This window comes from Notamacropus eugenii, chromosome 4 (assembly GCF_028372415.1).
Source record: "Notamacropus eugenii isolate mMacEug1 chromosome 4, mMacEug1.pri_v2, whole genome shotgun sequence".
Classification (NCBI taxonomy): Eukaryota; Metazoa; Chordata; class Mammalia; order Diprotodontia; family Macropodidae; genus Notamacropus; species Notamacropus eugenii.
Window position 1 is genome coordinate 22,131,365 of NC_092875.1, and position 23,345 is coordinate 22,154,709.

At 50.5% G+C, this 23,345-nt stretch overlaps 1 protein-coding gene across 1 annotated transcript in view; it reads left to right on the forward strand.

The window, feature by feature from the left end:
* Positions 1-855: 855 nt before the first annotated feature.
* GLTP (glycolipid transfer protein) overlaps positions 856-23,345 on the forward strand; it is a 28,165-nt gene continuing 5,675 nt past the window's right edge. The window contains exons 1-3 of the mRNA XM_072600157.1: positions 856-1,043; positions 20,391-20,449; positions 22,297-22,430. Of these exons, the coding sequence (XP_072456258.1) occupies positions 941-1,043; positions 20,391-20,449; positions 22,297-22,430 (296 nt within the window). The 5' untranslated portion in view covers positions 856-940. The remainder of the gene's footprint in view (positions 1,044-20,390; positions 20,450-22,296; positions 22,431-23,345) is intronic.

The following is a 23,345-nucleotide window of genomic DNA, read 5'->3' on the forward strand; positions in this document are numbered from 1 at the left end:
TGCGCTTGGAGTCAGGAAGACCCGAGTCCAGCCTCAGCCACTTACTAGCTGTATAACCGTGGGCAAGTCACTTCTCCCTGTCTGCCTCAGTTTCCTCATCTGTAAAATGAGCTGGAGAAGGAAATGGCAAATCATTCCATCACTCTGCCAAGAAAACCCCAAATGGGGTCAGGAAGAGTCAGACAGGACTGGACAAAAACATCATTCCAGCTGTGCGCATGTTGTCCCCCACAGCGGGCTCTAAGCTCTCGGGGGGCCAGCAAGTAGAACTCCATAAGGCTGGACACTCAGGGGAACTGAGTGATGGAGGGAGCCGTGGGCGTGGTATACAGAAGGCGCTTAATGCAGGTTGGCTGGCGGATGGAGAGCCCTTGGCGCCGGGCCTGGCTCTCAGGACACTGAATAAAGGCAGGTTAGGCTGGACCAGTTCCGTGGGGCGAGGCTGCAGGCTGGGTGAGGCGCCCCGGGCCCGGGATCCGCGCCCTTCTGGGGCTAGGCGGACAGGGGCGGGGCCGTGCACTCCTCCCCTCCACGGCGTGGGTGGGACGGGACTCGGCGGGGCTCAGCCAATGGGCGCCGCGGCTGGGGCTGGGGGCGTGCCCAGGGCGGGGCTGGGGTGGGCCTGGCGGAGAGTGGCCTCGCCATTGGCGGAGCCGCGCCGGGGGCGGGGCGCGGCGGCTGGCTAAGGCTAGGCCGAGGCCGGCGGGCGGCGCTGCTGGCTCGCCCGGAGGCTGGGCTCGGCCGCAAGGATTCGGACAGCGGCGCGGTGGCGGAGGCAGGCGGCGGCGGCGATGGCGGCGAGGACGCCGCGGGGGGAGGGGGAGAGGAAGGGGGAGGAGGCGGTGCAGGCGCAGGCGCAGTCGCAGGTCCCGGCTCCGCGGGGGGGCGCGACCCGGCGGCCGCTGCCGCCTTCCTGCTGGGCCCGAACGCCGACCCGGCCATGGCGCTGCTGGCCGAGCACCTGCTGAAGCCGCTGCCGGCGGACAAGCAGATCGAGACGGGACCCTTCCTGGACGCCGTGGCCCACCTGCCGCCCTTCTTCGGTGAGTGCGGCCGCCGCCAGGCAGCCCTCCGGACTGCGCCGCTCCGGGAAGGGAGGGGACCGAGACAGCCCCCCCTGGAGAGACAGGCCCCCCGAGAGAGACAGCCCCCCCGGAGAGAGACAGGGCCCCCCCGGAGAGAGACAGCCCCCCCGGAGAGAGACAGCCCCCCCTGGAGAGAGACAGCCCCCCCGGAGAGAGACAGCCCCCCGAGACAGAGACAGGGCCCCCCCGGAGAGAGACAGCCCCCCCTGGAGAGACAGCCCCCCCTGGAGAGACAGCCCCCCCCCGGAGAGACAGCCCCTCCTGGAGAGACAGCCCCCCGAGAGAGACAGCCCCCCCTGGAGAGACAGCCCCCCCGGAGAGAGACAGCCCCCCCCCGGAGAGAGACAGCCCCCCCCGAGAGAGACAGCCCCCCCTGGAGAGAGACAGGGCCCCCCCGGAGAGAGACAGCCCCCCCTGGAGAGACAGCCCCCCCCGAGAGAGACAGCCCCCCGAGACAGAGACAGGGCCCCCCCGGAGAGAGACAGCCCCCCCTGGAGAGACAGCCCCCCCTGGAGAGACAGCCCCCCCCGGAGAGACAGCCCCTCCTGGAGAGACAGCCCCCCGAGAGAGACAGCCCCCCCTGGAGAGACAGCCCCCCCGGACAGAAACGGCCTCCCCCAAGAGAGACAGCCCCTCTCCGGAAAGGGACAGCCCCCTCCTCTTTAAGAAACCCCCTTCGCCGGGGAGATCAGTTCTCTCCCCTTGAGACAACCCCCTTTGAGAAGCCCCCCCCCTTCCCCTGAAGGTGACAGTCCCTTCTCACCCACTTTAAGAAAGCCCCTTCTCGCGAAGCCATCTCCCTCCCCTGGAAGGTAGCACAGCCTCTTTAAGAAACACCCCCTTCCCTGGGAAGAGACCCTTCCTCCACCCTTAAGAAGTCCCCTTGCCCTGGAAGGAGAAGACCTCTCCTTTAAGAAGCCCCCACCCACCCAAAGAGACACTCTCTTTAAGACAATCCTCTCTTAAAGATTTCCCCTTCCCTGGAAAGTACCCGCCTCCCTTTTAAAAGTAACTTTTAAAGAGCTTCTTCCGTTTAAGAAATTCCCTTTGGCTCAGGAAGAGCCCTCTCTTTAAAAGGTCTTCCTTCCCCGGCAAAAAAACAACCCTCTTTTTTTAGAGCCCTTCCCCCTCCACGCCCTAGAGACTGCCCCTGTTAAAAGGCTTCCTCTGCCCTCTTAAAGGATCCCCTCCACCATCATCCTTTAAAGCCACTAACAAAAAAAAAAAAAGTAATAATACTGCACAACATAGTTAATGCTAATTTGTGGTTTTCTAAGTCATCCTGGGCCATTTCCATTTGAACTGGTCACCTTGTTTTAAAGGGTCCTCCTTCTGCCTGCTTCTTCTTCCTGGCCCCCAGGGCTCCCCTTCCCCTCAATCCTCATGGCTCATCCCCTTAGCTGCTGGGGCTAGTAACAGAAACCAAGCCTACCTGCCCTCAGGGAGCTCCTGTTCTGGGAGGGGTGAGGGGGTTGCCTCCTCTGGGCCTTGGTTTCCCCTGTTAGTTTGGATTCAGTGGCTCTGCTCAGCTCTATCAATCTGCGAGGACCCCCGGTATATCTGCAGAGGAAGGAGCTGGGTGGTCCAGTTTCTCCATCATCTCCTGCCCCACCGTATGGCATGCCCCCGAAGCATTGTGGGGGATCAGCTGCTGGGGGTTCCCCTCTCCCTGTCTCCAGCGCCTGTCCCCTCTTTTCCCCTGGATCCTGAGTCCAGTGGTGGACTAGAAATGGAAATTCTCCAAACCAATCATTGCTGGCCAAGAGGAAATCAGTCAGTTTGCTTGTCTCCCTGGATAGGTTCTCTCTTGCTGCCCCTGTTGAGCTTATTTGGGGTCCCTGCATCCCATGGGGGACTTTCCCACTGGTGGAGAAAAAAAGGAGCGAGCCCCAAATTCAGAGTGGTCAGACTTGGGGTGAAACTTGAAGTTGAGTTGACCCATCCTGATGGAGGTTTCAGGGGGTTGCTGGCTGTCAGACCTGTTGGCGCCCATTCTATGAAGTGTCGGTATCAAGGTAGGGAGGGCGCTGGCTCTGGCCACTCCTTGGGCACACAGGCTGGGTGTCTGGGTGCCTGGGCCAGAGGATTTCTGATTGGGTTTGTTGAATCTGGGACTCTTGAAAGGTTTGGGTGAAGATTTTCTTAACCATTGAGGCTGGTGCAGAATTCAACTGCTAAACTGGTCCTTTTTAATTTTCCATTGGCACAACTCATGGACTGTGTCCTGTATGAAAGCTTTCCTGACTTCAGACCCCTCTTCCCCCTTTTCTCCCCAGTTATTAGCCCTCTCTCTCTTGGAAAATATTATTACTTGGTATTGTCTCATCTCTGGATGGGTTGCCCTCCCCCCCCCCCATGCCCCATTACAATGTAAGCTTCTTGAGGGCAGGGACCTCCCTTCGTTTGGTCTCTGTAGCCCTAGCACTTGCTTTATAAACGATTGAATTAAGATCATATGAAATCACCAATTCAGAGTGATGGCCTCGAGGCTATAGAGTCACAAAGGAGGAAACTGAGAAGCAGAGGTGAGGGGGAAGGGGCCCCTTGAGTTTCACCAGAAGGCCAGGGAGGTGTCCAGGACACTGGACAAGTGATAGAACCCAGGAGTGTAAACGACTTAGAATGTAATCTCCAGGGTAGTCTGGGGGCTTGATAAAAGCTTCTTGATAGATCCATCTATCCTTGGTCAGGTCAGACTAGATTGACCTCTGAGATTTTGGGGTTCCATGGAGACATTGATTCACTCCTAGAGCTCTTTTCTGACCTCCTCTCCTTCCTCCCCGAACTCTGACCTCCTTATCTAAACTGACATCAAGATAAAGACTAAGAAGCTGGAGATTTTGACTGGCAACACTCCCCTTCACTTTGCCTCTTCTCCCCCAAAGTGGTCCTTGGAGCTCAGGGATAGAAGGGCTTTATATTGCCACCCCCCCTCCCCCAAGAGCTAAGGACCACAATGGACTATTTGATCTTTGAGGAGGCAGCTGGTGCCAGACTGAAGTCAGGAGAGATCTGGGTTTCAGTCTTGACCACAGTCCCATCCTCCATGTCAGAGGGTTCCGCAATATGGGATAATGTACAGAAAGTGCTTTAGCAAACTTTACTCCCCTCCAAGGAGCAGAGATGCAGAGGTGGGAGAGAGATCTAAGAACCCCCAATTTTACAGAAAAAGAAACTGACCCAGGAAGGTTAAGGACTATGCTTATAGGACCTTAGGCTGAGACCAAACCCTGTCCCTTTAGAGAGGAGGAAACAGCTCTGAGAGGGGAAGCAAACCGTCAAGGCTGAGAGTCGAACCCAGGTCTTGGAACTTCAAAACTGCCATGCTTTTCACATCATCATCTTCATCATCACTGACTCTAACCCTTACTGGCTGGATGAGTCTGGCAGGAGTCACTTTCCTCATCTGTAAAATGGGTTCATTCATACCCACCTTGGGATTGGTTCTTTCTCTGCAGGGGATCTGTGACCTCACTGATGTGATCTGTCTCTCCAGAAACCTAACCCTAAACTCGCTCATGCCAGCTTGTCCTTTATGACTGTTTTTCAGTTAGTCAGCAGGCCTTAATTAAGCTGTGTGTCAGACACTGTGGATCCAAATGCAAATAAAAGGAAGACAGTCCCTGCTCTGAAGGGACTTGCATTAAAGGGGGCAGAAAAGGGGAGCAAGTCTGGAGAGGAATGAGGCCTAGCCAGGCTGGACTGCCCTCCGTGAATGGAATGTGTGTGGGGTGCTCTCAGGTGGGCATAGGGTGCCAGAATTCCAGCATGAAGTGCGGAGGCCTCAGAGAGGAAGGCTTGAGGGGCCTCTGCATGGAAAGCTGCCTATAGGTTCACCCCATGGGACAGAAACCGAAGAATCTTGGACCCCAGTGAGCTTATGTTAGACTGTGGGCATGTAAACCTAGAAGTACGTTGGAAGTAGGGATTAAGTTATTCAAAGCAGTTTCTTGAGGGGCAGTTTGGGAGGGGGGGAAGAGAGAGAGAGAGAGAGAGAGAGAGAGAGAGAGAGTGGAGGAGAGGAGAGAGAGAGAAAGATAAAAGGGGGAAAAAGAGGGAAAGAAAAAGGGGAGAAAGAGGGGGGAAGGGAGAGAGAGGGGGGAAGAGAGGGAGATGGGAGAGAGAGGGAGAGAAGGTGGAAGAGGGGAGGGGGGGAAAGTGGGGGAGAGAGAGGGAGAGAGAAGGAGGGGAGAATGCTGCTAATATCTTGACCAACTTCCTTTCCCTACTCCTGACCCCAGCAAGCCCGTTTTACTTTTCTCTATAGCACCAGCATCTGACACAGTGCTAGGCACATAGTTGGTTCTTATGGATGCTTGTTGATCAATTGATATATCAGCCTGGATCTAATTAATAAGTTTGCCCCAAAACCAACTTGGGCCTCCTGGCTGTGACCTTGGAGTTTTCTGAAGTTTCCAAAGTCCTTTTCTGAGGCCTGTTTTTCCTGGTGGGTTTGCCAGGTACTCTTAGGAAGATGGGCTCATAGGGCCAGGGGAGACTGCAAGAGGTCACCAGCTTCTGTTTTATAGATGAGGATGCTGCCAGCCCTAGCTCCTACAGAGGCCTCAGCTCGGGGTCAGGCTCTGGGGATGGGAGAGGACTTCTTAAACATGACTGAATAAGAGAGCTGGCCTACAACTGTCCAGTCCTCCCCCGACCCCCTGGCTGTGTGACCCTGGGAGAGTCCCTTTGCCTCTCTCTGCTTTGCTTCCTCTCCAAGACTGTGGCCCACGGGCTGCCCATTAGTGCCTGTGGAAGGAGCTTACTCCCTGGGAGTTCCCCATACTGGTAAAATCCTGGCTCTGGATATCAAACTGATCAACAGCTGACTTTTCTGATCTCATGTTTGCAGCACAGGTTCTGCCTGGTGCCTCATCAGACCCAGGACAGAGGCTGCAAGCGTTCTTACCCACCATCCACGGGAGGAAGCTGAGCCTCTGAGAAGTGAGGCTAGATTCAAACCCATGTCTTCCTGACACGGCGCCCAGCCATGTGTTGTTTATTACACCAAGCTTGCCCTCCTATGGGCAAGGGGGTGCTAAGAGCAACCCTTCCTGTACTTCTGTATTCAGGCTCCTCTTCTTCCCCTGCCTTCTTGCCAGGTTTCCATCTTTTTACCAGGCTGGTTTGACTAGATCCTCTCAAGAACAAAGGCTTTTCTTTACCGGGCCTCCTCGGCTACCTTGACCTGGTAATTGGAACCTTCCTACCTTCCTCTGCCTGGCTTGGGCAAGCTGGGAGACGGAGGGGAGAGGGGAGGGAGGGAGGAAGAGAGAGAGAGAGAGAGAGAGAGAGAGAGAGAGAGAGAGAGAGAGAGAGAGAGAGAGAGAGAGAGAGGGAGAGAGAATATATTAAATTTAGTAATATCGTGAACTCAGTTTGGAAAGATAGCTTGGAGGTGGTTTGTGAAGGCCTTTAAGTTCCAAATGGAGGAATCTGTGTTGGACCCTAATAGGCAATAGGGAGCTATTCATTCATTCAACAAACATTTATTAAGCACCTTCTATGTGACAGATATTGTGCTAAGTTCGAGGAATACAAAAAGAGGGTGGAGGCAGGGAGGCCAAGAAGGAGGCTCTTACAGTAGTCTAGGGCAGAAGTCCAGTGAGTCTGAGCTGGGCTGGTGGTGGTGAAAATGGTGAGGAAGAGGGGTCAGATGGGAGATATTCTGAGGAGGTGGAATCCACAGATGTGGGCACCTGATTGCCTCTGGGGGCACAGAGAGTTTGGCCAAATGCTTTCTATGTGGGATACCCCTTGAGCCTTGTACCTCCCTGCAAGGTGTTAGTATCGCTATTTTATAGATGACAGAATTAAGGCTTGGAGTCATTCAGGATTCTACAGCTAGTAAGGGTCAGGTAAAAACTGAGCCCAAATCTTCCAGCATCAAAGTTGTGGATACGTTCTATTATTCCAGATTGCCAGCAAGTGCTTTATCCATATTTATGGACTTAACTTGACGATCTCATGACATAGAGTTGGTTTTTCTTCTTCCCTAGTGGACAGGCTGGCACAATCGTTTGGGTCTTGGTTCTGGTCCCATTAGGGTAATAGCCCCAGTGTGGGATCCCTGATCTTGTGCTGCTTTCTGTTCCTGCCAGAATTTGCTTTGACAGTGCTGCCCAGATTACCCTCTGGGGAAGCAGGGATATGGTGGGAAACCCCCCAGTAGCCTCCTTTTAGAGAAAGGTTCCAGCTTCTCTTTGCAGGTGATTTCAGATCTGTATTTCTGGCTGTAGTCTTTCTCCTTCTTGGATATCTCCATGTGGAGGAACTCATTGTGTTCAAAACAATTCATTCATTATCTTCCCCCCACTTCAATTTTCCATTTTCAGAACTTCCTTATTGCTGTCCAGGGTGCCACCATCCTCCCACTTACTCAGTCTCCCAGATCCAATGGCCTCCTCCTTGTCCTGCACCTCCCTTCCCTATGTCTCTGGTCTACACCCCCTTCTCTCCACTCCCATGGCCCCCATACTGCCACCCTGGGGCAGGCCCTCATCACCTTGATTATAGTAGCCTACAACTTGGTTCCCCTCCCTCCTCCTCCTGTGCCCAGAAGCCAGGTCTGACCCTGTCACTCTGCCCAGCCAGCTCCAGGTATTTCATTGCCCTCAGACTCAACTGTAAAATCCTTTGGTTGGCATTTGAAGCTCTTGTAACCTGGTCTCTTTCTATCTTTCCATACCTGCTCCATCTCCTGATTCTGCCTTTGTACTGGCTGGTCCTCAGGCCTGGAATGGTCTCCTGCTCACCTTTGCCTCCCAGCTTCCTTCTAGGGTCAGCTCAGGTCCTGCCTTCTCCAAGAAGCTTTTCCCAGTCCCCCTTCCCCTTTCAGATCACCAGCCATTTACTCCCTTTATAGTTGGTATTTCCCTGGTTATTTACATATAGGCTCATTTCCTACTGCCTGCAAACATGCCCATGTATCCCCCACCCCCCAAACCCTTCGCTTGATGCATCTATCCCTGGTATGGTCCCCCCTTTTGTACCATCTACAACAAGACCCTCACATCCTCTATGCTTTCACTCTCCCTCTAAAATTACCAGTATTCATAGTGGCCTTTCCTCAGACCTCCTCCTCCCTGGCTTCTCTGCACTCCTTGATACCGTTTATCACTCCCCTTGATCTTTTCCCTAGGCTTTGTGGGACACCCCTTGCTCTTTCTGTCTGACTGCTCCTTCTCCGTTTCTTTGCCTAGTCCTTGTAGGTGTCCCCCAAGAGTCCTGTCCTGGGGCTTTTCTTCTTCTACCGTTTCACTTGGTGATCTGATCAGTTCCCATGGATTCAATTATTGTCTCTGCTGGGAATTCTCTGATTTATTTATCTATCCCTAACTTCTCTGTGACCTTGGAGACTTCCAGTCTCCCATCTCCAATTGCCTTTCAGACATCTCAAAATGGATGCCCCTTAGGCATCTTAAATTCAATACGTGCAAGATAGAACTCATTGTCTTTCCCTCTATGCTCTCCCTACTTCCAGACTTTTCAGTTATTTTTAAGGGTACCACCATCCTCCCATTCACCCAGGCTTGAAACCTAGGAGTCAGCCTGGACTTCTCACTATCCTAACCACCCTCCCACATCCAATATGGTGCCAAGACCTATCGATTTCACTTTTGTGTATTTCTCATCAATTACCTTTCAGCATCTCTCATCAATTTCATCTCTTCTCCTCTAACACTGCCTCTAGTCATCACCTCACACCTTCACTATTGCAGTAGCTGCTGGGGTGGGGGGGTCTGTCTGCCTCAGGTCTCTCCCCTCCTCCAGTCCATCCTCCACATGGCTGTCAAATTGTTCTTTCTAAAGTGCTGATCTGACTATGTTACCCCTGCCCTTTATTAAACAGACTCCACAACCAAATATAAAATCCTCCCTTTGATTTTCAAAGCCCTTCATAATCTAGCCATCTGCTTACACTTAGAGCCTTTCACATACTCTTTGCTCCAGTGACCCTGGCCTCCTGGCTTCCTGGCTATTCCATGAATGAGACTCCTCTCTGAGCTCAGGGGTTTTCTCTGACTCTCTCCATGCCTGGAACTCCTTACCTTTTCATTTCAGCCTCCTGCCTTCCTTGGCTTCCTTCAGAGCCTCAGCTAAAGTCCCACCTTCTGCAAGAAGCCTTTGTCATCCTTAATAGCCAACCTTCCCTCTGAGATTATCTCCGGCTCATTCTGACTATATTCTGTATGTATGTAGTTTGTTTGTGTTATGTCTGCCTCCATCAGATTGAGCCCCTTGAATGCAGACTCTGATTTTTTAAAATGTGCTTGTTTCTTACCTTTCTTTGCATGCACTAAATCAATGCTTGTTGACCTGACTTCATTGTCCTACTTGGCATCCCTGGATGTTCCCTAGCTTATCAATCTTAAACAGTTGTACTTAGACCAGAACCCATTTTTCTTTCTGGGGAGTCTGAGCAGGGTAGATTACAGAGGACCTAGCATTCCTTTCAGTGCAGCCTAAAATCGTGATAGTGAAAAGAGGTGGGGAAGAATCCCCTCCTTCTGGGGCAGGCAGCTCATCTCACTGTTGGACAGCTCCCTACAAAGACATTTTTCCTTCTGTCATTACTAACTAAGATCTTGTCTCTTTGATGTGTACCCATTTCTATTCTGTGAATTCTCCCAGGAACCCACTTGTCTGGGTGTGGAAACAGAAGAGGTGTGTGTGTGTATGTATGTGTGTGTGTGTGTGTGTGTGTGTATGTGTGTGTGTGTGTGTGTGTGTGTGTGTGTGGTTCTGGGTACCTGACTCCTTCAGTGATATAATCTAGGCTGGGCTTGTTCGTGTTGGACTTCTTGCTGATTGGGCAAATCACAGTCTACACCCTTGCCTCTAACCAGGGGTTGCCCAACGCTGAGTCCAAAGCATGTTTTTTGATCTGGATGAAGGCTTTATCTACTAGGCTTATTAGACTTATTATCTAGGAAGGACATTTTGGGCCAGCTTTTTTTTTTCAGTTGATAGCTTTTGCTTTCGGTTCCAAATATATCCCTTCCTCTCCCCCACACTCAATCCCTTGTTATGAAGAATAAAAAAGGAGAAGATTGAGAGGGGAACAGTTCAGCAGAATCAACCAACACATCAGTGAAGGCTGACAGTACGTAAAGTTTTCATGGGGCTCCTAGTACTAGAGACTCTCTAGGCCAACCCCCTTATTTTACAGGTGAAAAAAACTGAGGTCATGAGATTTGCCCAAGGTCATTCATATAGTAAGCATCAGAGGTGCAATTTGAACCAGGGTTCCGGACTGGTCATCTGGAAGACTTGAGTTCAGATCATGCTTCTCTGTAGCCCTAGTGCCAGTCCCTTTGTCATTCTGAGCCTCAGTTTTTTTATGTGTACAAAGAGGATGCCTATAGTCCCTACACTGGGGGGCTCTCCCATGACATTGGGGGGCACTTTGTAAGACTTTCATCACTATAGGGTTGTCAGCTTGTGTTATTTATACATAACATCTTGAAGCCTATTAAAAAACAATAAAAACGATCCATCCCTTGTGTTCAAATACTGACTCTGCCTCTTAGTAAGTCTGTGACCCAAGTGGTAAGATGAGAGCGTTGACCTGGGTGACCTCTTACATTCTTCTCTTCTTCTGACCCCTTTGGAGGGTAGGAGCCCCTGAGTGGGCACTGCCCCCAAATCGGCTCCTCTATGAATTAGCTTCATCCTCTCTGTAAGCCTTCCCCCATACCACCTCCTAGCACCCAACCCTGGGGATTAATAAATGATTCATCTCAATTAGAAGTAACCTGAGTCCGGAGCCAGCCCCTGACTCCTTTGGGACAAGAATTGTCAGGGCAATTGACTTGGTCCTTTTTGCAGCTGAATTTTATTTTCTGACTCTGGGAAAAATTGTATTTGAATCAGAGCCCTCCCTGACCAGATTGCCCAATTCCCAGTGGAGGTGTTGCTCATTCCCCCTCTTGTTGCACCATCCTGAGTCATCCAGGCTGGAAATGAGGCCGAGGAGTGTCCTGGAAACACAGAGAGAGTATTATCTCTCTCAGTGGAGCCTGCCCCTGAGATGAAGCTGGCGGGTGGGTCGGGCAGGTAAAATTGTTACCTTGACACTAACCTTTAGAAAACTGCCAGTTAGGAGACATAGGCTCTTGAAGAATTAGGTGCCAAGGGTGGTTTGGAAGAAGGATTTCCAAACAGATGCTGGAATAGTTTTGCTTGTAACGTAATGATGGGTGTTCTCCAGCTGAGCTCAGAAGCAAAATTGAAAGGTGCTACAGTCCTCATCTTTATGATAACCTCTTCTTTCTGGAATCAAGCTCGGAAGCAAAAAGAGATGTCTGAGGTCCCATAGTAGATGGTTCAAAGTCTGTGCCCTAAAGATGATCACTTGGGGAATAGGAAGATAGGGGTGGGGGGTCCCATCACTGCAGGTCGTGGAGGAGGGTAACTTCTGAGACCCTTTCTGACTCTGAGTTTGTGTGACCGAGTCTGATGCCCTCATTAGAGCTCACTTACTCTTACTTTATACACAGTAGTAATGCCCTTGGTAAAGCTGCTTTCAACCTCTTAACATGCTAGTAGCATTACCTTTGAAGGTGAGCAGGGAAAGGGCTGCTGTAAGACAGGATTATGGAAGAGAAGGAAGGACTTCAAGCAAGGAAACAGAAAAAGCATGGAAGTTTCTTTAAAAATAAAAAAGAAGTGACTCAGAGTGCATAGTCATCTATGGCTATTCAGTGTTAGGACAAATAAGCGTTTCCTTAGGATCCCCTGAAAACATTCTTATATAATTGATGGATGGAAAGATGGTCTTAGATCTGCCAGCACAGCAGGAAGCATTTATTAAGTACTTATGGTATGCCAGGCACTGTGCCAAGCCACTTCTACCTGTGTGACATTGGCAAGTTGCTCACCTCTGTGGGCCTCAGTTTCCTCATCTGTAAAAGGAATTAGGTCTGGACTTGAGGGCCTTTGAGGTCCTCTTGTGAACCTGGAGTCCCAATATGTCATCTCCTGTCTCTGTCCTTTTGCACAGGTCAGGTCAACAAATTTTTATTAAGCACCTACCATGTGCCAGGAAGACCTGAGTAAAAATGTGGCCTCAAACATTTACTAGCTGTGGGACCTGGGGCAAGTCACTTAGCCCTGTTTGCTCTAATCTACTGCTTTTGTATCCCTAGCATCTCCCGCAGGGCTGGGCCATGAGATTCTTTAAAAGACACATTCTGACTTCCATCATTTGAGTGCCCAGTCCTATCTGCAGACAGGAGGCTGGTGACCTGGAGGACCCTGGGAGAAACGGAATCCTTCTACTCTGACAGGGCCTTAGGAGGTGCAAGGACAGAATTCTAGATTTAGAATGCAGAGGGGTGTGCGTGCGTGTATGTGTGTGTGTGTATGTATGTAAAATGTCACAGGTTATAGAGTCCATCCCCCTAATTTTACAAATGGAGAAACAGAAGCCCAAGCAAGATCTCACTTCTCCCGAGGGTCTGAGGTGGGAATTGGACCCAGGTCATGCTCTCTCCAAGGCCAGCACTTCATCTGCTGTGCCACCGGTGAGGGTCAAGGACCCTGGGAGGGAGGTAGTGCAGTCCTCTTAGCCCTATTTTATAGGTGAGAAACTGAGGCTCCGAGGGGGAGGTGCCAACTGCCACCCATGGTGTTCTCCACTGAGCCACACTGCCCTAGGCCCCATCCAGTGGGTGGTAGTTTGAAGAAACAGGTTTGGGTTAACAGTGAAACTAGTCAGACGAGACTGGTGTGGTGATTGAGGGCAGGGCATCAGCATTCCATGGGAAAGTCAGAACTGGGGGAAGCCCACAGTCGACCTCTCCTTTGGGAATTGCAAGCCAGAGAGGGAAAAAAAAAAGAAAAAAAAGCTCATCTGTTTGGATTCAGTTAGAAGGGAATTGTAACCAATCTGTTTGATGCATAAGCATTTATGAAGCACCGACGGTATGCCAGGCACTGTGACCAATGGGAGACAGGTGCTGCCCTCAAGAAGTGCAGAGAACATGGGCATCACTAAAGAGATGGAAGGAGGATGGGATGATCTTCTGTAGCAGGCGGGCCTTGAGCTGTGTCTTGAAGGCATTAGGGATTCTCTGAGATGGTCAGGAGGGAGAGCATTGCAAGTGGGAGAGATGACCAGTACAAAGACCTAGTGATGGGAGATCAAAGGGCAGGGGAATAATGAATAATAAGACTAGAAAAGTGGTCGGTGTTGGAGGGGAGCAAGACTTTGAAAGCTATAAAGGCTCAGCAGTTTATGCATTAGGTCAGTCAGTAGCCTTTAGTAGGCACTTAACTGTACTTCGAGATGTTTGAGACACAGAGAAAGGCAGAAACTTACTCTGTGACCTCCAGAAGAAACATCTGTTGGGAAGAGCTGGGACACGGTGTGGTGTGCCAGGCAGGGGTATGAAATGGGGCTCCCTTGCATTTTGAGAAGTACGCTCACTGTGTACTACATCTCTGCTGGGACACTTGTTCAGTCATGTTCAGCTCTTTGTGACTCCAATTGGGGTTTTCTTGGCAGATACTGGAGTGCTTTGCCATTTCCTTCTCCAGCTCGTTTGACAGATGAGGAAACTGGGTGAAGTGACTTGCCTGGTGTCACACAGCTAAGAAGTATCTGAGACCAGATTTGAACTCAGGAAGATGAGCCTTCCTGACTGCAGGCCTGGTGCTCTATCCACTGCAGCATCCACCTGGGGTACATAGGCATTGATTTGTCCCAGCACAAAGCCACAGGCCAGCATGGAATCCACTGGCCCTAAAAACATGAATGTGACCTCCTTTGTTGAGTTGGAATCAGCTGCCCCCTTACCTATCCTTGATCCTGGCTCTGCAGAACCAGTTGGGGGAGTTAGTTGGAATTTATGTGAAGATTTTTGCCCTTACTTATCCATATGATCTTCCTTTATTCTTCCTGGACACCCTTTCCCACCTTTCCCCACCTTCCCCTCCGACTGTGGAATCTGGTTGGGCGGCCTGTTATCAGGGGATCTCTTTCTGTCTCCATCTCTCTGTCTCTATCTCAGTCTCTCCACCCTCCCTCCCACTCCTGCATTCTGCAGGTTGGGGGCAGAGCCTGGCTCTGGAATGCTGCCTCTGCTGTTGCCCAGCTGTGGCCATCCCTTTCCCCAGGCTTCAGAAGTGGGCTCCCTGGGTCCCAGCCTTCCCGATATGGCATCTCAGGCCCCATCTAATGTCTGTGTCCCACAGGGACTGATGCTGCTCTGTCCCCACAATGCCTGTGTTCTCTACCATTCTGGAGCTCGGATGGAGAAACAAAAAGGCTTTTTTTCCCCACCACAAAGACAGAGGTGCATAATAGGCCCTTTCATTCCCCCCCAAAACGTGAGTCATGATTCTGTGCCACCAGAATTGGCCTTTCCCTCTTTTTTTGTGATTGTGAGCCAACCCAATGAAATAACTGACTGGGGGTGTGGGGGTGTGTGTGAAGGGGTCACCACTCACTTCCCCTTCTTTGATGTTAATAACAATGATGATGGCAGTGATAATAACTTGTATTTCTGACTCATCTGGAATGTAGGTGATGCCAGGATCTTTGTGTCCACTTTACAGAAGAGGGTACTAAGGCCAGCATTGTTCTGCAGTGGAGGACCTGGGCCCTGGGGTCCTAGTTAGAGATGAGGGAGGAGGAGAGATTCCCTGTCCCCTTCCTTCCTTCCTTCCTTTCTTCTGCAGGTGGGACATAGCTGATAACAGGTAAGAAAATAAAAACATTATTTAATGTTTGTGAAGTCTGATGGAGGAAGATAAGGTTTCATCTGATATTTGTGAGGCAGCACAAGCTTTAACTTGAGAGTCTCGGTTTTCTCATCTGTAAAATGGTCTCCTAACTTCTGAATAGAAGAGTTGGCTTCAGTCTTAGCTCTTGGGAGTTGAGGTCCCCGGTTCGATTCTCTCCTGAACTTAAATCTCTCCATCTCTGTGCTAGATACTGAGTGTTATGCATGTGGAGCTAAGGCCCCTGTTGTCCTAGTCTATTCTTGCCCTGGATTCAAACCAAGAAAGGGCCAGGAGGAGCCCATGGAGGAAAGGTCCTCGTGTCAGGTCTAGAGACAGAAGCAACCTGTGAGGCCTAGAGGGTAAAGCTATCCTGGCAGAGGTCATTTGGTCTGACCCCTTTATTTTATAGATGAGGAGACTGAAGCCCAGAGAAGGTTGGTTGGTTGGTTGGTTGGTATCTTTCGTTCTGGAAGAGGACCAAAGTGACATCACCATGATAAAGTTAAGTTTCAGTGTGTCTGCCTGTGGCTGATCAGACCAATATGAACTCAGAATGTTCTACCACAGATTGGGCACAGATAGTCCATGTGAACATTTGGGGTGGATACTCCAAATTTGCACACCCTACATTTACTTTGTGCTGTTTCAATTCTGCTTTGCTCATAGAGCACAGCACCCTTTCTGATGTGGTCACTCCATGCTGAGCAGTCCTGTGCCACTGTCTCCCATGTTGCACAGTCAAATCCAAAGTTCTTGAGAGAGACCTTGAGAGTATCCTTGTATCGCTTCTTCTGACCACCATGTGATCGCCTGCCCCGTGTGAGTTCTCCATAAAACAGTCTTTTTGGCAAGCATACATTTTGCATTCGAACAACGTGGCCAGCGCATTGGAGTAGCACTCTCTGAAGCATAGTTTGGATGCTTGGCAGTTTAGTTCAAGCAAGGACCTCAGTATCTGGTACCTTATCCTGCCAGGTGATCTTCAGAATCACCTGGCCAAAGGCCTGCAGGTAACAAATTTCAGCCATGATTTGAACCTAAACCCTTCACAGGATCCTGAGATCCTTGGGCTAGAATTGGAGGGGGCCTCAGAGACCAGCCAGGTCAAACCCCACTTGTTTTACAGACATGGAAGCGTTAAAGGAAAGCAGTGTGTCCAAGGTTACATGGGGAGTGAGAAGCAGTGGCCCAGCCTCCAGAACTGGGCTCTTTGCAGGGTGTCCAGATGTCCCAAGGCTGCCCACTTCAACTTTGTGGGTTTAAAAAACAACCACTCCCACCTACTGGGAGCTTGGCTGGGAGAGCCCATCCCTTGGGAAAGACAACGTTCCCATCCTCACAAACATCATGCCAACCAAACTGTCAGAGTTAGCTTCTGGGTGATCAGATCTAGAGGGATATGGGAGAGAGTCAAGGGAGTGCCCTGTAATTAAGTCAGATTGCCAAGTGACTCTGGGCAGTTGGCAGCTGCCACCACCGCCCAGGCGAGGAGAGGGGAGGCCTGGAGTGGCCCCCACAAGTGGGGGGAGACATTCTCACAGTCCTGAGTGGAGCCTGCTCACCTGCTCTCAGACCTGGGCGTCTGGAGGTTTCTCCCTCTGTGGAGGGCCCAGGGTGGGCCACACAAAGTCACTGGCAAGGGAAAGCCATCTGTGAGAGCAGGTGCCATGTAAGGAGGAGTCACTGATTTAGAAATAGTCTCAGGGGCAGGGGGGCAGCTGTGTGGCCCAGTGGATAGAGCACCGGTCCTGGAGTCAGGTGAAATCCAGCCTCAGACGCTAGCTGTGTGATCCTGGGCAAGTCATCTCACCCCAGCTACCTCAACAAAGAAGAAAAGAAAGAACTCGCCCTGGGACTGAGGCACGGCGTCCAGGACTCTGGAAACGAGGCACCTGCCCAACCCCCACTCCCTGGAAGTGGGTTCTGCCTTTGACTGAATTTAACCAGGCGTCTCATCCTGGGAAGAGGAAGCAGCTTTCCCTGGGTGCCCCATACCGGGGCCTTGTGGTCCCCCCTTGGCCTCTCAGTACCTCTCCATCGAGATGGGCGCAGCTGCTTCTGGCTTCCTCTTTTCTCTTCCTCTCCCTGATACTTGTTCTGGACAGGCCTCAACATTGACCTGTAAAATCTTCATTACCAGTCTTTGTCCCTTGGATGGGTTTGTCTGTGGTCATCTCTTATGTGGGCCACTGGATCCAGACCCCGCCCTCCGTGTGTTTCTAGAATGTACTCTTGTGTCTAGAATACCACACAGTCCCCCTCTTTGTGGTCCAGTGGGCATTAGTCTGGCTTCTCGGAGACTGGGCCCGTAGGCACTGCCAAGCTGGATCTGCTGCTGTTCAGGTCCAGCCTGGGCACACTGAGGCAGGTTTCTCTCCCCAGGTGCAACGAGTGGTGTCTGCAAAATGATAAAGGTTTTTGGCCTCAGCAGTTTATGAAGGCTGGTGCATTTAGGGCAGAGGTGCTGAGTTCCAATTCTGCCTCTGACCCTCATCCCCTAATGGCCTAGGCCCAGTGTCCTCCCAGACCTATGGTCCTGTGTCTGGGGAGTCCTGGCCCCGTCCCATTTCTTCTTTGAGCCTCAGTTTCCCCATCTCTAGGGTCCTGGGTCTAGAATTAGACATTAGCTCCATGACAAAAGCAAATTCGGGATCCATTTCAGAGTTCCAAAATTGCCAAAGTGACTCATTGAAATTCTCACACGAAACAACTTCGTCCAGGTAACAAGTAAGTGTCTAAAGTTTAAGAAGCAGGAAGACGAGGATTAGGAGATGAGCGTGAGAGTGATTGCAGTGTGTCAATGTTAGAAAACAGAGCCAGGGGCCACCTCAGCTCCGTCGTGTTCAATGACATCTGGGAAAAGTCAGGAGTTCGTATGTAGCCGTAATCGGTGTCAGAGCCCTCAGAGTTTGCTAAGTATGAACCTGGGTGGTGGAGCATCCCCATTTTACTGTGGAGGAAATGGAGGCACAAAGGAGGTAAATGACTTCCCCAGGGTCACGCAGCTGGACACTGTCTGAGGCAGGATTGCACTCAGGTCCTGAGCGCTCCCCACTGTGCCCCCTCATTGCAAGTTTTCACTGCATTCAGAACTCAGGCATGTTTTGCTGCCCACGCAGATTATTCATGTTTTAGTTTAGAAACTGAGTCTCAGGTGGGTGAGGGACTTGTCCTGGGTCACACAGAGCAGAGCTCGGGTTTGAACCCAGTCCTCTGACTCCCAATCCCATATTCTCACTCTATGCTTTCCTGCCTTGTCCTGAGCCCTGGATAGACAAGCAAGGCCAAAGCCAGTGCCTGCTCTCAGGGACCTTCCAGTGTGGGGGCTGGATGAAGCAACCTCTGGGGCCCCTCAGCAGCTCTGAGGCCCAGGTTGGTGAAACCCCTTGTCCTTCAAGCTCTCCCTGTGCACCCTCTAGCAGGAGGGAAGCTGGGACAAGACTGCTCTCCCCATTTCACAGATGAAGAGACCAAGGCCCAGAGGGCTGACCTGCCCAACCAAAGTCATGGTCAAGGTACTAGAGCCAAGCTAGGAATCCAGGCCCTTGGGCTGCCTGTCTGGACAGTGCAGCCCAGACCAGACCTAGAACACTCCCTTTAGAACAAGTGGTGTTTGAGCCTTTGCACCAGGATCTCCAAGGGGGAATCCTCCACCTCCTGGCTGCTAGACTGAGTTCCTGTTCTGCTTTGGGCACTTACTATCTCTGAACCTCAGTTTCCCCCTCTGTCAGATGAGGGGGTTGGGCCCAATCCCCTCAAGTCCCTTTCAGCTCTGAATCTGATCCCCTGATCCCAAGGCAGCCCATTGCTTGGGCTGGAAGCCGGAAGCTGTTCCTCATGTCAAAGATTAGAAAATTAATAGCCAGGACATGCAAGGCCCTGCTGAGCTCAGGGCTGGGGGAGCCCTGCTTGGTTAACCAAGGCCTTTCTCTGGGACGCGTTTCAGGGAATGTGTTTAATGGCTGCCTTTTGTCTTTCCATCCCAGCAAGTTCCCTCTGTTCCCTCCACACAGAACCTTCCTTGTGACAGAGAAGAGCTATTAAGTAAGAACATTCCACACAAAGGTTGTGTTCAAATGTACATAGTATTCTGTCCCAGTGAGCCCTCACCTCTGTGTCATGGGAGGGCTTCTATTTCAGCGGCTCTTCTCTGCCACCTCACTTCCTCCTTAGTGGTCCTTTCTCATCGTATGGCCCTCAGGTATACTGTCCACTCCGTGGCATTCAGTTTATTTTGCTCCACATCAGATTATACAAGTCTGGAGAGACTGACTTTTGATCTGTTGGCTCTGTTACTGCGATGTTTGGTCTGAGCAACATTCTGTATTGTGTATTGATATTGTGTTGGCTTTTGGTTTTTAGAATCCAGTGAGTAAGCATTTATTAGGCATCTACTGTGTGCTAGGTATGGGGCTAAGAGCTAAGTATACAAAGACAGGCAAAAACGTTCTCTCTCTCTCTCTCTCTCTCTCTCTCTCTCTCTCTCTCTCCCTCCCTCTCTCTCCTCTCTCTTTTACTCTCTCTTCTCCCTTTTCTCTCTCTCTCACACTCTCTCTTTCTTCTCTCTCCTCTCTCTCACACACTCTGTCCTCTCTCTCCCTTCATTCTTCTCTCTTCTTTCTCTCCCCTCCCCCTTTTCTTCCCCTTCTCCCCTCCCCGTTTCCCCTCCTCTGCTCTCTCCCTCTGTGCCCTATCTTCCTCCCCTCATCTCTCCCTCCTCCTCCTCCTCTCCTCCTGTTCTCCCTCTGTCTCTCTCCTTCCCCCCCAGTCCTGGGGTGTCACCATGTTGGCACAGACCCCCAGAGCTCCAGCCCCCTTGCAGCCCTTCCTCCCTGGCACCCTGCCTACCTTCACGTCATTGTTTTCAAGAAGATGAATAGAATCCCCACAATGTAGGGACCTCGGGGGCTGGATCTACAGCTGGACGTCTACTCCGGCTCCCACATTCGACAGATGGGGACAACGAGACTCCGAGAGGCTGCAGTAGCTTGTTTGTACCTTGTTGGTGGCGTGTTGTCTCCCTTCTAGTGCGTAATCTCCTTGAGGACAGGGGCAATGTTTTGTCTCTTTTTGTAAAATACCTCCCCCATGCCCTGAGTTGAGTCTGGTGCCTGGCACTTCTTGGCTTGAAAATTCAGTCTTGGTTTGGCGTCTCTTGCTTTCCTAGAATTTCTAGGTCGTTACAGCTCAAAGGAACCTTGGTCATTGAATCAGATCTCCAGGTTTTAATTTTATTTATTTACATTTAGAATGGAGCACTTCAGAAACATTTGGTTTCACCACGACACTTCCCAGCAGACCCCCTAAGTGAGTGAGGAGGCCTGTGCCCAATACCCTCTCACTTCACCGAAAAGGAAAATGAGGCATGGAAAGGGGAAATGCGGGGCATACAGTTACTTAGACATGGAAGCAAGACATGAACCTCTTCTGCTAAAATGCTTTAGGGCTTTTGTCCACTAGTTAATGGGATCACAGCATGTTGGGGGTAGCAGGGAGCTCAGGGCCCTTTCCAGCATCTCCCACCTCTGCCTTCTGTCACTGCCCTGAAATCTCGCCTCTTCTTTCTGAACCTAGATTGCTTTGGCTCCCCCGTGTTCACTCCGATCAAAGCAGATATCAGCGGGAACATCAAGGTACGTTCGAAGAACCTCGTTCTCAATCTTCTGGCAGATGTTGTCCCTACTTGTGGCGCCATTAATCCAGGCTTGGGCGAGAGTGGCCACTGAAGTCATGGGTACTTTGTTCCCTGATGTACTGTGGTGGTGAAGAGGTAGTGGCCAATGGCACTGTTCATGGTGGGATGAATAGCCCTGAATAAACAGCTCGTGTTTCTCCTTTCCTATCCCTGTTGCCTAGGGGAGGTTCAGTGCTTCAGACCATTGGATACGGCACCCAAATTAAGGTTTGCCTTTCCATAGAAGGGTAGGAGCTAGGTCTGCTTTTCCCTCCATATCCCTAGCACTTAGCACAGTGCCTTGCCAAGAAGGTGCTTAATAAACTGGTTGTCTGGATCTGTGGCTTTTTTACAAAAGCAAAATCTACTTTTAAAGAATGGATTCTATTTATGATGCCATTTCTGTTTCCTATTAGACTAAAAATTGGCTGTATATGTTCTATTTATGATATATAGCCTTGGAAGAAAAGGCAGAGTCAGGAAGAAAAGCCTTACAGTCAGTAATTCAATTCAGTAAGCATTTATTATGTACCTACTGTGTGCCAAGAATGAAACCCTTTGCCCTCCAGAAGCTTACATTCTACTTGGCGGAAACAGTATAGAAGCAGATAAGTAAATAGTTAAAACTATATGCCAACTGATTTGGGGAGGGATGGAGAGGAAGCGTTGGGTTCCAATCCTGTGTCTGGCACATCTAATTATGGTATCTCTCTGAGACAAGTCATTGCAGAGGAGTTGCCAATTTGTATTGGTGGATGGACTTTTGCTCCAGGAGCTCCCTGTACTGGTGAAATCACAAGTCTGGACCAGTGTCTGTCAACACACACACACATGTACATACACACATGAGAGAGTCTATCAATCCATTCTCACATGTGTCCTTACGTATATGTATCTGTATATATGTGTATGTGGACAAAAGAATGGGTTGACCGACTATGTATGTATATAAAAACATGGCCTTTATTGTTGATTCCCACATATGGCTTAGGTGGGGCAATCACCTGATCAGTCTTTCTACCTGCTATTACCTCATTTTCTTGATTCATTTTCATCAAAGGTCAAAGGCAACCCAGAGATATATTTTGAGATTTCCTTATTAATTACTCAGATTGCAAAATCTCTAATGAATTAGCTCAGAGCCCCCACCCTGGTTGATGAAGCATTATTTGGCAAACCAAAGAAACTGCCTTTCCCTTAGGCTTTTTGCTTATCGCTCTAATCTTCTGGGTCTATATAAGCACCAGGGTTATTGGCTCTACCGTTTGTTAACAGCCTGAACAACAACAGAGCCACTACCTCAATAATTCTTCACAACCCCTGCTACCCATACAAACACACATAAACATGTGAACATACATGTATGTCTAAATAGGAGGTTCCTCACAGTCGCCTTGAGAACTAGTTAGTGAAATTATTATCTCCACTGTATAAATGGTATTGTTTGATTGTCTCCTGGTTACACAGCTGGCGAGTGGGAGAGGTGGGCCTTGAACAAAAGCCAGCGCCCTGTGGCACTTCTCTCTGAGCTGGGTGCTCACATTGCATTTTCCCACTTTGAACTTTCTGATGGTTTTTCCTGAAATCCCAAATCTTGTTGTCTCCACTGGGGTAACCAAGACCTTTGCACCTCATCTAAGACCTGTGCTGGGAGAAGTCAGTGATCCCTGGGATGGAGGCTGATGGTGGCTTCTTTCCCACCTTCCCTTTCTTTGTGCAGTGGTAGTAGACCCTCTCTCTGAAGACCTTGTTATAGGCAGTGCTTTTCAACCTGGAAACCTTTTCAAACTGGGTTTTTTGTTTCAGACAATCCGGGCTGTTTATGACACAGACCCCTCCAAGTTCCGGACACTACAAAACATCTTAGAAGTCGAGAAGGAGATGTATGGGGCTGAATGGCCAAAGGTTGGGGCCACGCTGGCGTTGATGTGGTTGAAAAGGTGAGACAGGGAATGTGAGTCTGTGTGTGTATGTGCATGTTTTAAAGCCCTTCACCTCTTACGTAGTAGGACCAGATTGCTGGGCTTGGGATCAGAAAGACCCAAGTTCAGATTCTGTTTTTAGCCCTCACTAGCTGCATGACCCTGGGCAAGTCACTTTTAGCCCTTGGGACTGTTTTGTTCAGCTTTAGAAGAGGGCTTAGAATTGTACCTTGTCATTGCAAACCTCCCTGGGCCTCAGCTTTCTCATCTCTGAAATAGGGGAGTTGAGTTCAGTGGTCTCTGAGGTCTCTACCAGTGAGAGACGGTCCTCACAGTTGGTGTACTCTGGGAATGTTAGTTAAAAAACCAAGCAGACTCATGAGTTCTTGAGCTGGGCTTTCCTTAGCTCTCACCCTTCCTTCGCACACTTTACCTTGGGATGTTTCTGTTGGCTTCAGTGTTGGCATTTGGGCTTCTCCCTGGGTATTGTCTCCATCTTACAGATGAGGAAACTGAGCCTCAGAAAGGTGATGGCTCACCCCTGATAACCCAGCTAGTAAGTCTAAGAGCCAGGATTCGAGCCCAGGCCAGGCCCGCTGACTCCAAGCGTGCCTCCCTAAGCCGCTTCTCTCTGTTGGGCTCTTATCCTACTCCCTGACTATAAGCCCTAAGGGGACAGGGCTGGTGTCTGCCCTAACCTCACCAAGGTCAGGGGTAAATGTTTGGGGGTGGATTGATAGCCTACTATGTGCCAGGCACTGGGGGTACACGCATACGTGCATGCACACACGCACATACGCACACACACACACACACACACACACACACACATTCTGGTGGGCCTGGGTCGGGGGTACAGGTGTTAGTTTAATGTATAGCTTTGCAGCCCTTTGGCCATTTTAAAAGACTGTTCTTCCCTAACTGCCCATTTCT